The sequence below is a fragment of the Phoxinus phoxinus genome (genome assembly GCF_949152265.1).
Source record: "Phoxinus phoxinus genome assembly, chromosome: 8".
Lineage (NCBI taxonomy): Eukaryota > Metazoa > Chordata > Actinopteri > Cypriniformes > Leuciscidae > Phoxinus > Phoxinus phoxinus.
Window position 1 is genome coordinate 26,837,393 of NC_136883.1, and position 15,523 is coordinate 26,852,915.

The 15,523-nt window shown below is 33.1% G+C and overlaps 1 protein-coding gene across 1 annotated transcript; it reads right to left on the reverse strand.

The window, feature by feature from the left end:
- Nucleotides 1-4,057: 4,057 nt before the first annotated feature.
- On the reverse strand, nucleotides 4,058-14,208 carry gan (gigaxonin). Its single transcript, XM_079621221.1, has 12 exons — nucleotides 14,098-14,208; nucleotides 13,731-13,982; nucleotides 12,667-12,781; nucleotides 11,804-12,154; nucleotides 11,116-11,336; nucleotides 10,891-11,012; nucleotides 9,946-10,058; nucleotides 8,160-8,312; nucleotides 7,938-8,074; nucleotides 6,275-6,409; nucleotides 6,029-6,138; nucleotides 4,058-4,989 (listed from the first exon to the last, which is right to left on the reverse strand). Exons 2-12 carry the CDS (start codon nucleotides 13,979-13,981, stop codon nucleotides 4,808-4,810), a joined length of 1,890 nt encoding a protein of 629 aa, XP_079477347.1. The 5' UTR covers nucleotide 13,982; nucleotides 14,098-14,208; the 3' UTR covers nucleotides 4,058-4,807.
- Between the last annotated feature and the right edge of the window lie 1,315 nt (nucleotides 14,209-15,523).

Sequence of the window (15,523 nt, forward strand, 5' to 3'; positions counted from 1 at the left end):
ATTACAGTATTAAGAATTGGGCGAGATGTGTTAAACTGTCATAATAATAAAAAAATCTTGTAAAAATAATAGTAAACAAAAATGTTTTCTAAAAATAAAATAAAATAAATAAATAAATATATTAAATAAATACAATTATTGATACACTATTATTGTTTTTGTTACTATTTTAAATTATATTTTGGTTTCATTTATAGTAATTTCATTGTGCGTTTTAGAGTTTTGTACATTTTATTAAGTTTATCACTAAAAAATGCATTACTTTAAATAAAATAAAATATAAAAAATGTAAACTTATTTTATTTCAGTTAATATTTATTTTATTTCAAGTATTTTTTTTATTTTTGTAATGATGTTAGTTAACAACAAGAACCGACTAAAAGCCACATAACTTCAATGTTGATTTTATGACACCTGTCCTTTTTCATATATTTTGCAGTCTGAGATCACAAAGGACTTTAGGATGTCCAGCAAGACCCAGCATGCCTGTCTGGGCCGCACTAGCTACCCATCAGTGTCACAGTCACAAGACCTCTGGTTAAATTTAAGTCCTGTCATGTGAGCGGCCCAGTTTGAGTGAATTTACCCCATCCTGTTTATCTTCAGTAATCCTGTTAATCCAATGCCTGCCTGTAATGTTTATTCATACACACGAGACCAAACATGCTCATAGACACAACTTATGATGGCACCCATTACACCACTAAAAAAAATCCACTTGGATAACATACCAGAGTTATGCAACAATCAAGACTTGCTTACAAGAGACTAAATTCCCGGCCGTGTTTCAGTTTTACGAGACGTTATTATGACTTGTGTACTGAGTGAACGGGTGCTATGCTCATTCAAATACCAACCGTCACATTCACCTTCTAGATGGAATGCCTCTTGCTAATTTTTAATCTGTATAACTGAGAGGAATCAATACTAAATACAGGAAGAAGTAGAAAAAACATGTGAATGTTACTGTTCAAACTGATGATGTGAAAGCAGTGCATTGCATTTAAGCCATAAAGCATGCTATGAGTGAATGACAAACATTTTAACTCAAAATCAAAAGAAAAATAATATTATGAATAGTATTTTTTATTATTTCATTTCTAATATCAAATTATGATAAAATGTACTTTTTTTAATGCAAAAAAAGCCTATTGGCATTGTGACATTATTTTCATGCCAAATAAGCACATTCCCCTTGCTTGAATTGCTACATTCTTTGGTTGTTTTGACGTTTGAAGTTAAAAAGACCTTAGATTGACCTCATTAGATGAACAAAAGTTTTTAAGTTGATTTTAACTGGACCAAATTAGTTAAGCTAACTTGAAAAGTTGGCTCGACTTGTTTTTTTAGTTGTCTTGACAAGAAATTTGAAGTTCAGAAGATTACCTGGTCCTCATTAGATGAACAAAAGTATTTAAGTTGATTTTAACTGTTGCAAATTAGTTGAGTTAACTTAAGAAGTTGAATGTGATAGGTTGTCTTATTTTTTTAAGTTAGCTCAACTTTATTTTTCAGAAATTCTCAATACTGCCTCCAGACGGTTTACTTTTATGTATTTTATGTATTTTTTTGTAGATATTTTCATTTTCAAAACAAAAAATGTAAATAACTGAGCTTTATATAACGGAATATAATTAAATTTTTTTTTTTTGATTTATTATGCAAAATAAATATTTTAGCATAATATTCATCATATTATGCAAACAATTTAAATAACTGAACTTTATATAACTGAATGTAATTTTTTTTTTGCATAATATGCGCTTTTGTTTTAAATTAAATTGTGACATTTCATGATAATTTAACAATGCAAAAATGTGTGTATATATATATATATACTGTTTATTTATAAAATATATTTACAATTGTATATATTTGTATACATACTGAGATTATATATATATTATATATATATAATATATTTAAGATTTTTGCATTGTTTAATTATCATGAAATGTCACAATTTAATTTAAAACAAAAGCGCATTATATTATAAGCAAAATTTTAATTATTTACATTTTCAGTTATTTACATTTTTAGTTTTGAGAATGAAAATTTCTAAACTTTTTTCTATCACTTTTTTGATATAATTAAATTCCCTCTTCCATTTCATGCGCTTTAAAAAACACATAAAAGAAACAACACAGACTTCTGCAAGAGATTTTATTACGAGGCAGATTTCAACATTACTGTATTTTAGAGACAAATTTAAGCCTGACATCACAAAAAAAGGTGTGAAAATTCCACAGTGAAAATGTCCCTTTTATACCAGAACACCACTTTGAATAAACATTATGCAACATTTTATTAATCACAACGTTCTGGCAGACACCAAGTGTTTTAGTGTTTTGTGCAAATGGAGTCATGACAATGTTTATAGTAAAGTGAGTGGGTTGACCGTTTTCATGAGCATGTATTGTGTGTGAAATCTTGGCAAGGAACACACATTACATATCATGCATAGTTGGTATATTCTGCATTCTGCAAGTACAATTTTATATTAGTTGTCAATAACAACCGCGCTTTTTGTGATGATACAGAAAGAACAACGTACACAAACATTGTTGGTCAGTGAACATCTTCAATCTAGTGACCGGTGACCACATTGGTGCAGACAACACAACTCCTGTAAATATCTTCTTTCGTCTATATTCCTCTTTCTCATAAATGTGGACAAATGTTAGAGTCTAGTGTGTGAGAGTCTGGTATTTATTCCTGCTATTGGTGTGCATTTCTATGGTGGTGAATATGCAATGTTCGTCCCTTCAATTAGAACAGACAGGAGCAGCTGAATCATGCACAGAACAAATGGGGTCACCAGATGCCAAAACCATCCACACTGACAGGAAAGCCAGTTCAGAGGTCATTCACAAAATACATCTCGCCACATAAGGGTGAGACCAGCAACTTGCATCTATTTCTGACATGCTGTGGTGTTTCGAGTCCCTGGATACAAGACCAATGGCAAAATTTGATCAGTAGACAGGAAGACCATCACACATAAAAAGGCAAAGATCCACCACCTTCGGGTTTTACTTCGACAATAAACCGCATATGAACTAGTCTAAAATGTAAACTTGTGATATTCTTGTCCAGGAACCTCCGATCAGAAAACACGTCTTAATTTGCATATTAACGAAGGCTAACTTTTGGGACTAATTAAATGTTTAACGGCATTCGTTGAACTAATTTAACATTAAATTCACTAATCAGTGAAGTTCAACAACAATGCTTACGTATACGTAACAATACTTCTGCAAACGCAATACTTACTCAGACGTATGCAGGCGGATATGCAGATGAAACTCGGAAAATTTGAATATCGTGCAAAAGTTCATTTATTTAAGTAATTCAACTTAAAAGGTGAAACTAATATATTATATAGACTCACTACATGCAAAGTGAGATATTTCAAGCCTTTATTTGTTATAATTTTAAAATTATGGCTTACAGTTTATGAAAACCCAAAATTCAAAATTGGAATATTGTGAAAATGTTTTCATAGCTGTAAGCCATAATCATCAAAATTATAACAAAGAAAGGCTTGAAATATCTCACTTTGCATGTAGTGAGTCTATATAATATATTAGTTTCACCTTTTAAGTTGAATTACTTAAATAAATGAACTTGTGCATGGTATTAATTTTTGTCAGAGTTTCACCTGTATATATGTATATATATATATATATATATATATATATATATATATATATATATATATATATATATATATATATATAATGTTATAATTTTGATGATTATGGCTTACAGTTTATGAAAACCCCAAATTCAAAACTAGAATATCGTGAACATTTTTTGATAGCTGTAAGCCATAATAATCATCAAAATTATAACAAATAAAGGCTTGAAATATCTCACTTTGCATGTAATGAGTCTATATAATATATTAGTTTGACCTTTAAAGTTGAATTACTGAAATAAATTAGTTTTTGCACGATATTCAAATTTTTCAAGTTTCACCTGTATGTATGTATATATATATATATATATATATATATATACATACATAGTCAATTATTTTTTATAGTTTTTTTTTAAATATTATTGTGTGTGTACAGTGTATATATATACATACATACATGGTCAATTATTTTTTATAGTTTTTTTTAAATATTATTGTGTGTGTACAGTGTATATGTATACACAGTTTAAAAATGATAAATATATGCACAAAGGCAAATTTAAAATTCGATATTAATCTAACAGCAAAAGAATGAGATTAATCACCCTGAAAGGTCTAATATTAAGACTCATATTGTTTGAATAATCTAACACATGATTGTACAGTAGCTGCACAGACACTTACAGTAGCAACATAATTGTGCTTGATACTAACATACCACTAGCCTTGGTTAGTTCTTGATTTGTTCCCTTACTGAACCCACATTTAAGACGGTATAAAATAGGCAATTTTGACCTCCTTCACCAATGTTCAAAAACGTTAGCGTCAAATAACAAGCTACAACAACTGCCAGGTAAAACACATAATCGTAAACTATTCAAATGAAGCAGGTAAAATAGTGAGCAGGTCCCGTCTAATGTAACAACATTTCCAGTGATTGGGAGTCATGTAAAAAAAGGACCAAAAAGGATGTATAACTTATCCTCTAAGAAAAGGAATAAAAAACAAAAAAAAAACAACAGGACAATTAATTCAAGCTTTATCACATTATAACCAAACCTCATCAGTAGCCAATGTAATCCAACAATCCCCTGCATCGTCTTTCCTCCAAACCAGCAGATCACGGGGGAGTGACACACAGTCAGTGGGGAGGATGCCGGTTGCTTATGTGGCTGGAACCCGGATCTGGAACTGTCCCTGATAGAGCTGCAGGCGGAACAGCTTACAGTTGGCGATGCGCAGGGCGGCACAGCTGATCTTACTCAGATCAGAGGGCATGAGGGGTCTGGTGGAGTGCCAGGTACCCGTACTTCTGCGGAACTCCCGGACATAGTCAAAATTGGTGCCTGCAAACAAAATATTGCTAGTTTTAGTTTTAGTTATTTGGAGCATAATAACTGAACAAGCAAGTACAATAGCAAAATGTGGCTCATTTGAGCAAATCTGTTCAATTTAAGCAGTTGATATCAATACCCTGGTTATAAAAAGATTCAATTTGATTCATCATTCAGTAGTATTCCCAGAAATCAAACAAGTGGCACTTTGTATTGTAATACATTGTTATATTATTATAATGTTTTTTTTTTAAATACTATTGTTTTATAATAAAACTATTTAATTTTAAAAGTTTAAATACTGTGATTTGTTGTAATTGTTGAATAAAGTGTGTTTTTGATTATCATTGACTCATTATCATTATCATTTGATTATCATTGAGAGAAATAAAAACTGGTCTGATTCTTCTGATACATAATTCGTCATTTAAATCAGTGTTGTTTTAGTATAATTGAGATACTATTATAGGTTATATTAATATTTTAAAATAATTTTTATTAATGTTTTTTTTTTTACATACCTATATAGTTTTTTGACTATATCATAATGTTTTTTAATTAATTTTATTTTGGTTTTAGTTTTAGTTATTTTAGTGAATAAACTAAATGAAAATGAAAATTAATGAAAATTTAAAATGTAGTTAAACTAAATGAAAAGGAAAAATGTTTCCTTGGCAACTCGCTGAAATAAAAAAAGTTTATTTCAATGTTTTTTTCTTCATGGTTTTAGTTTTAACTCTAATAAGCCTGATTTAAAAAATCATGCCTTCTTAATAACATTAATAGTTTTGTGTGAATAACTACTGGTTAGCTTGACTTAATTTACCAACGTATAATACATTAGTTGCTTGTAACTTTTCAAAGTAGCTTGTGCTTACTGATTTTTGGCCTTTGAAATGTTAAAAAGTTAAAATATGCAGTGGTTGTAGCTTGAATGAAGAAGTTATCACATCACCATTTTTTGACCTTCTCAAGGACTGAATTTGAAGATATCTGAATAAAAAACGACGTTCCGAGGATAAAGTGCGATTATAAGTCCTTATCAGCTTACCAGTGTCAAGTTCTCCAACCACATATATACTGGCACCAATGGGAACGGCTCCATACACAAAAGATGATGTGGCTTGTATGCAGAGGTTTTGGTCATCTAAGAGCACCCACCTGAGGGCAAGGGAGGACACGCATGAGCATACACATTTCCTTTCATTTGCATATTTATTTGTATATAGCTTTTTTTTTTTTTTTTTACAATACATATTTGTCCTGCTCTGTATGAGTGTTGCATTGAAGAGCTCACCTTTTTAGCTCATCATGGAAGAACTCAGACTTGCAGATGGTCATCTGACTGGACTCAGGATTGTCGGCGTCTCTGTTCCGCACGCCACCGAAAACGTAGAGCTCTTGTCCAATGCCACATGCTACTGCCCCAAATCTGAGGAAAACCAAGTTTATAATTACTGCAATTTTCAGCAGACATGTTCTCAACAAAGAATAGTGTACAAATCACACTGTCAATTAGCAAAGACACGTAAAAGATACCTTGTGCTAAGAATAAAGCTTAGTGCAAAATGCTCACAAAGGCTGCATTTATTTGGCCAAAATACAGTAAAAACAGAAATAAAATAACTATTTTCTATTGTAAGATATTCCATAATAAAATGTATTCTTGTGAAAGCTACATTTTCAGCTGTCATTCATCCAGTCTTCGGTGTCACATGATCCTTCAGAAATCATTCAAATATGCTGATTCGGTATTCAAAAAACATTCCTCGTTATTAACACTGTTGAAAACAGTTGTGCTGCTTAATATTATTGAGGAAACAGTGATTTTTTCAGGATTCTTTGATGAATGGTAAGCTCAAAAGAACAGTATTACCGGTATATGAAAAATGTTTGTTGTTGTTGTAAAATTGCAGATGTCTTTACTGTTACTTTTGATCAGTTTAATGCATCCCTCCAGAATAAAAGTTTCTTTAAAAAATGTAAATATCTTACTGACCCCAATGGGTTCCCAATAGCGACAAGATAAAATCAAGCTCTATTGAAATCAAGTGTTCTTTGCCAAGTGCTCCATGCAGAGATACTGCCAATGCAGAGTCCCAAATCAGTTACTTATGAGGTTTCGTGACGGTTCGGATGCTGCCTTAGAAGGCACCCATTAGGTTGTGTAACAGAGAACAGAGCTATGGACAAAATTATACTCCAAACAAGACAAGAACACCAAGAAAAATGACTATTTATGTTTCTCCAGATGGTGATCAAGTGTTCCCAGTTATATGGGTTAGACTGATAGGTCCCTTGACTACTATTGTACTAAAGGCACATCTGTAAGACATCACCGATCGTAGGGCGTCTCTCAGTTTTCATAGTTGTTAGACCCTTATGAAGATGTGCTGCCTTTGCCTTTTAAAATGTAATCTGTTTAACTTATGACAGTTCTCTGCGTCATTCACAGGATGGGAAACACATTCTCTAAATTCACATCTACAAAGCATCCTGCATTCATTGAGCATTCAGTATTTGTGCATATTGAATGCATGGGGCCAAGTTATGCTGAATGATATTTCTGCTGTTTCTGCTTTTCAATAAAATGACATCACCCTCTTTTACAGTTGAAATAATGTTTTGTAACAAATTGCTAGGGCACAGTGAAACACTTGCTGTTATATCAAAATACAGACCCTTACACAAAAAGTTCCCCTCATTATAAAGAATTGATTTAATCAAGTTCCAAAAACTGCTAATTTTGATATTGTATACATTTATATTATAATAAATGTGGCAATATTCCATAAAAAACGGTTCATTTTGATTTCATTGTGACTTTATCGTGTTAACCTGTTGATCATGAATACAATTATTGCCATACTACATGAACAGACTAATAAGCAAGTGTTTGTAAGTTGCTTTGGAAAGCACTTTCTGATAGATAATAGTAAACATCCTTGTGTACACATTACCTCCTCTCCTTAAGAGGGCAGACTGTTGTCCACTGTTGGGTTTTGGGGTCGTAGCACTCCACAGAGTCATAAATCTTCCCGTACGATCCGCCGCCCATCACGTACAATCTCTTTTTCATGGTGGCACAGCTACCAAACTGCGGAATAGAGAGGCAAAAGTATGAGAAACATGAGTATTGCAGTGTGTGGATTTGTGCCATAAAAGAATTAGCTAAACCTCACCTTGCGCACTGTGGTCATGTTTGGTTGTGTTTTCCAGGTGTTACAATGGGGGTCAAACACCTCCATCGTGAGAAGGACCTCAGTGTCCTCGTTCTCTCCACCCAAAACATAGATCATCCCATCCAGCTCCGCCATGGCAAAGTGCTGTCTGGCCTGGGCAGACAAGAAAATACAATATTACAATTCTGACACCTAGTGGTTCCTTGTAAGAACGGCATCATAAAGATCTTTCAATTCACAGGGTTCCTACACATTTTCCATTTCAAAATTCCATACCTCAAATTTCCATATCTCCTTCCAAACTATTTTTAGACCATATTTAACATAAATAGTTCACACAGCATTTTTTAAGATAAATAGTACAGTGTTTTCTCTGTTTTTTCATTGTTTTCTCAAAGTGATAACATGAGCTTGCATGATGAGAGGAAACCTAAAAAGCTTTAGAACTGCATATATTCACCTCTGACGCATGACTTTCATACTGTAAATGTGGTTTCATGTTCGACGAACAGTCAGTCATGTTCGACAATCAATTCGAACGAATTCTATATACTATACAGGGACATTACCATATTATTACAGGTTGTAGTTGTTTTCCAAAGTTATAACCACTCAACATTTTTACTGGCCACAATTTTGACATCGATACCATGGGGGAAAAACGGCCGTATAGATATTTAAAACATTATTTCATAATTTGGCAGCAGATATATTAGGCTGCTGTCACTTTAAGACCTGACGCACGCATCCATTATACTGTTACACATGCTCTTTCTTTCTCAACTGTTTACTTCGTTTGAAAGCTGAGACTTTGTTTTTTATAATTGCGATTTACTGGATGGCGCTACAAAGTTTTGTTTATTCATCAACTGAAACCAGCATAGACTAAAATCAATTCTTCAAATAGAGAAATGTATATTTTTAAGCCTGTGTGATAGGCCAACATTTATTTTTAGGCATTTTAGAAAGCTGAATAGGGTCAATAGTCTGGAAACGCAAATATTTATCACATTTTTCCCCCATACTTTCCCAGACCTGGAAATTACTCAAATCACATTCCGTACTTTTCCAAACGGAGTAGGAACCCTGAATTCACATTTATTTGTATAGCGCAATACATATCGTTTCAAAGCAGCTTTACAAAAAAAATGCATGTTATATATTATGTATATACAAATCACACAATTATCTTTCAATGTGTTAATTTAAACAATGCATTCATTTAAGGCAGAAACAATGAGGTCATCGAAGTAAAGAATATACGTTTATAACAAATTATTAGAATATAGAGAAAAATTAAGCATTGGTGAATGTTTCAAGATGTGATTATATTATATAGAGCATTTTCAACCAGTTGAAATCAGTAAACAGGTTTCTTTATTTAAATTGAATAATTATCTTGAAATATCTGAAATAAACTATGCTGGTTAGTCCAACAGTAGCATTGCCATTCAAATTTCCCCATTTACCAGACACTGTTATCCACAGCGATTAGCAAATGAGGAACATCACAAGCAATGCCTTTGCTTTTTCATTGCCCTTTGTTTTTTTAATCACTTACATAATTCAAAATGCTTCATAGGATAAGTAATTCATTCAGAAATGTAAGTATGTAAATAGTAAAAACATGTCTTAAGACATTGTTTAATTATGTTGTGCCCCGTACCTTTTTTGAAGAACACACTCTAAATGAGCCTAATACAGGGTTTTAAGACAGACTACTTAACTAGGCGTTCAGACAACCCACCAACTAGTCAATAATGGAGCATATCTCTAAGAGGAATACCTGCATCATTGGTGGGATTTGGGTCCAGCTGTTGGTCTCTGGGTCATATTTCTCTCCACTGCTCAAGACAGTTTTATTCTCATCCATTCCTCCTACTGCAAACAGGAACCCCTCTGTTTGGACAGGCAGACTATCAGTTAATTATATATAAGTACTAACAGTGATTATATATGTAAGTAATAGAAGCATAATAATCCTCGGGATGAACTCTGCGCAACAAGTCAGTAATATGAAGTCTAATACCATTTACAGTTTTATTTTTTGGAAAATGCTAAGGAGAGCATATGATGGATTTATATTGCTGTGGATGCATTAAACACAAGACACAAGGGCGTTCTACATCTTTTCCACTGTATGCTGTATGCTACAACAAACAGCAGACGGAATCAGGAACATTTAAGCTATGGGGTTTATTTCATCTGTATTAATGACTGAAAAGACTTATGCTGACCAAGACTGCTTTTAATTTTTACAGTAAAAACCTGTGATTTCAAAGCTGAATTTCCAGCAGTCTATAGTGTCACACGATCCTTCAAAAGTCATTCAAAACATTTCTTATTATTATAAATTTTGAACCAGTTTGTGCTGCTTAATATTTTTGTGCAAACAGTGACGCATTTTTCTGATGAACAGAAAGTAAAACAAAACAGCAATAAAATTGAAATATTTTGAATCAATATAAATGTCTTTACTGTCACTTTTGGTCAATTTAATGCACCCCTGCTGAATAAAAGTATCCATTTATTTAAAAATAAATAAATAAACAAATAAATAAAAAACGTACCACTGACCCCAAACTTTTAAATAGTAGTATAGATCACAGGAATATTTTGTTTACAATTGTGTCATTATTCATAATCATGAGAGTTCAAATAACTAAAACTAAATCATTTTAATAATGAGAGTGTAAGCTCTATTCCCACACAACGCTGAGCTAGTACAAACCTGCTGACACAACCCCGTGACCAATTCGCCTCTCATTCATTGGCTTCAGGTCAATCCAGAGCTGCCTGTTTCGGTCATAAAGTGGACACATGCAGCGAGCCGCTGCCGTGGGCTTCCGAGAGCTACATCGGAAACACAAAGGAATTCAGGGGGAAAACTTCTTACAAACCTATCTTTGCATAATCTCACGATCTAGTTTTATTTTTTAAGCATGTTCCTGCTCACCTCCTCTCCTCACCGCCTACTGTGACGATACACTCGGAGTAGCCGCGGGGTTTAAATGCAGCAAGCAGCGCCTCCCCGTGCTGCATTGCTCCTCGCAGCGAGTCCATACAATAATTCCTTATGACCTCCCTCATCAGGGAGTCTCCGAGCATCTGCTCCTGGAGGTAGGACTGGTCCAGGCCTTGAACCCAGACCGCAGACATCACTTCTTTCATATGGACCTGGAAAAAAAAAGGCATCCTAATTAAAAAGGACTGAATAAAAACAAACAAACAAAACAAACAATACCATTCAAAAGTTTGGGGTCAGTATTATTAATTTTTGAAAATAAATGAATACTTTTATTCAGCAAGGATGTATTTAAATAAATTGATCAAAAATGACAATAAAAAATGTAATAATGTTACAAAACATTTCTATTTCAAATAAATAGGGATGCACAATATATCGGTCACCATATCGGTATCGGTTGATATATGTTCATTTTTCAATGTTATCGTTATAATATAAATCAAAATAAGAAAATTTGGACAATATATTAAAGCCGATAAATAATGGATTATTTCCTTTAGCTGAGACACTTCAGATGCGAATTATAATGAAATTATAATTAATTAATTAATTATTTATTTATGTTTAAAGTTTGCCTGTGCATATGGAACTCCCCAGAAATAACCGTTGCACTCACTCGCCGAGCTTCAATGTCATGGTCGAGCCAGCGGACCACGGCCTCCAGCACGTGCTTTTCATTCCCCACGTTGAGCTTCTCTATGGACAGCAGCTCACACAGGCGATCGGGCGGCTGCTCCAGGAACTCCTCCGTGTTGGCCACGTCTCGAAAATGCGTCTGCAGGAACTCTGTGGCCACGTGGTAGACGTGGTGCAGGCAGTAATGCAAAGAGAAGACCCGAATGCCGATGCAGTTCTCTGCAGTAATGCAGCTTTCCAGGAACTGACAGCACAGAGATTTAAGATCAGTGAGGAGGAGAAGATCAGCAGCCTGGACCACATCCTGGATAGTGTCTTCACTCAGAGTAATCTAGAAAAGAGAAAAGTATTGACAAAAATCTCAACTATCAGCCAGCTAGAGAAGCATTGACAATATGACAATGGAAATCTGATAGTTTGTGACATACATTCATATACTTCAGGTTTTAACTAATGAAGTGTGTTCATTTTGTCAGCTATTTTTTTATTTATTTAGTCTTAGTCCTGTGTCAAACTTACCGTTTAGCTTTTATCATATTTAGTCAACCTGCAGCATCCAGTATTTTGTTTAGTCAAGTTTTAGTTGTCTAAAAGAAATTAACACTACTAATGAATTTCTATAACTTTTCCATAACCTTTCCAGCTGCTTTTATTTATAATTTATTCTAAGGGAATTAACTGATTTATAATGATCTTTCAAAATCCTTTTATAGTAACGGCATAAAAATAAGGTTTTAAGTTTTAATAAGACTTTTCCAGGCCTAGAAATCATAATTTTAAAAAGTCCAAGTATTTAATGACTGTGGGAACATGCATATAGTAAAAGTAAAGTGATATAATTACCTCCCCACTGAAAACGTAGTCCAATATCTGCCTCATGGTCGTGATCGAGATCCCTTGCAACTCGATTTTGTATACAGATCCATCCTCCTTTGGTGGGTTGTAATTTAATTTGGTCCTGCAAACATGTAGCAACATGAGTTCATTCACTGTGGATCTAATAAAAGGACTGACTTAATATCTCGGAGAGTTGCACTCCATCAAATGCCCAACAGCGTTTTTACAAACGTTCCAGTTTTGGCTGATTTGAGATGTGCAAGTACCGGTTTGGTTTTACATGACATTATTGAGTTGTTTTACATGACAACTATTTGCTTATATTAAAATGCTCTTTTGTACATGACAGAATTTTTTTACTTTTGTAACAGAATTGTCAACGGACAAAAAAAAGTAAAAAAAAAGATCCAATCAGAGAAAAGGGACCTTCGAAAAAATGGCTTCAAATTAAAAGTTCATGAATCAAATAATTCATGCAGTTCCTAGTAGCCTATTATTATTATCATTGATATACCATTATAGTTTTTGTTAATATTTTGAATTCGATTTTACTTGTATATTTTCTGTTATAGTTTTAGTTATTTTGTCATGTGTTTTAGTCATTTTTATAAAAAAAAAAAAAAAAGTCTATATAGTTATTAATAGGTTTTAGTTAATATAGTTTTCGTTATTTTAGTGCTAAATGAATATTGGCACATTCATAAAATCACATGGAAGTTTCAAGAAAAGCTACAAAAAAAAGAACCCTTTTTTATCATTATTTTGTGGTGATTTTGTGTCCTTCTGGGTGTTTAGTCGCCAGTCAATGCATGAAAAAAAACTGACCGAGATATTCATCAAAATCTCCCCTTTCAAGTTTGTAAATGGGTGTGTAAATGTGTGTTCTGTTTTTTTGGGTGAACTATTGCTTTAATTGACCCAAGCAACAGGCAAGGTGGAGCTGTGTGGCACACCCATATGACACATTGCTCAAGGGTCTGCTACATGTCTGAGCAAACATACCAGCTCTACTGATCTGATCTGATCTCATTTCATGCAAATGTATCCTAGTCTCAAGCTTTTTCTCATACCTGATGTATGGGCTAGCAGCAGCCAGAATGTTTTTCTGAACAGGAATCTCTTCACCTTCCAAAACCAGCGCTGCATCTTGAAAACAATCATCTTGTCTTAAAGACTGAAGGACCCTTAGAAGCTTTTGGGAGTGTTGAGGGTCTGACACTACTGATCCAGCATCAGCTCCAGATCCAGATCCAGATCCAGCTCCAGATCCAGATCCAGATCCAGCTCCAGCTCCAGCTCCAGCTGTTTTAGGGTCTGACATGCTGTTGAAACAGACAGATGATCAGTTAATATAACAACAACAGCAACAACATGGTTCACCCTCGTCTTATATTTATATTCTTAACAGAATTACAGGTTTAAATCATTCAAACTCACTCCAGTGTACTTGACTTGAAACTTGTTCTTTATGCTCACTGTAACTTCAGCTCCTCATTGTGTGTCAGAGGACCGTACGTACACTGAAGAACAACAATTCAGCAGGTTAGTGACGCTTCGTGACGATGCCAGGAAGCGAGTTTTCATTTTTCATAATAAAAGCACCCCCAATTCTATTTTTAATAAAATATAACACTATCGGAGTATTTATTTAGGAATACTTTATGAACTCTCCTATAAATATGGCAATAGAATTATATTATACTAATATATTATATAATATTACACAAAATTGTTCATTTTAGAATTCAATTTTAAGAAATATTTAAGATTATAATCTATATATTCATATCATTCAACAACTTTCAAAGCATTCAACAACTTTAAATTCTGTTTAATTTTGTATGTAACATAGGCTATAAATGATTTATTTATTTATTATTATTTAATTATTATTAAAATAAGATACTGTTTTTTAGTGTGGATTACCAATAAACATCATGCACACAACAATTTATAACCAATGTTTGAAATGCCACTTATAGAAATTTGTGTTTAATACATTTTACCACATACCTTTTTCACTATAATAATAATAATAATAAAAAATAAACATTTATGGGCCAACTGTTGAAAATAAGTATCATTATGAAAAACATGAAATAATGACCAACAGTTCATATTTTCCATTATAAATACGGAACATGGTAACCGATCATTTTAATATTCTGTTCTATTCTATTCTATTCTATTCTATTCTATTCTATTCTATTCTATTCTATTCTATTCTATTCTATTCTATTCTATTCTAATTTATTTATAAAGCATTTTAGTAATACAATACAGTTTCATAGAATGCAAAATATAATAGCCTCTTGTGAATGTGGCAAGGACTGTGAGTATATATAATTATAGATTCATTTCTAATTCATTTATGAAGTATGGTGAGTTTAAGCTATTATTTGACAAGTATAAAGAGTATTTCTGTGTAAAAGAAATTTTAAAAATCCTTACTACAGCATTAACATACAAATCAGTGCTACTACACGAGGACAAAATGTGGGCTACTGTAAACGTATTCTCATGGGATTTCCCTTTAAGTAAATGTCACACGTTGATTAATTTCAGTTTTCATTTCAGAGCCAAGATTCATTTCTTTGAAACAAGCCACTCTTGCACAGGTGTAATGCATTTTAATAAAACATTAATAGGACAGTAAATCCCTCTGTTGCTAAGTCATTAAAGGTGTCATCAATCACAGGTTCCTGTCAGGACATTATGGGAGAAGAGGTTTGTCAGAAGGAAGTCTACAGTGGACAAATCTGTCCTTTATGCATGAAAAAAAAGAGAATTAAGCTGACGCATTGATGGGCCGGGAGAAAAAAGAATTTGATTTATGAATTGATTTATGAGGACTGGTGACCTC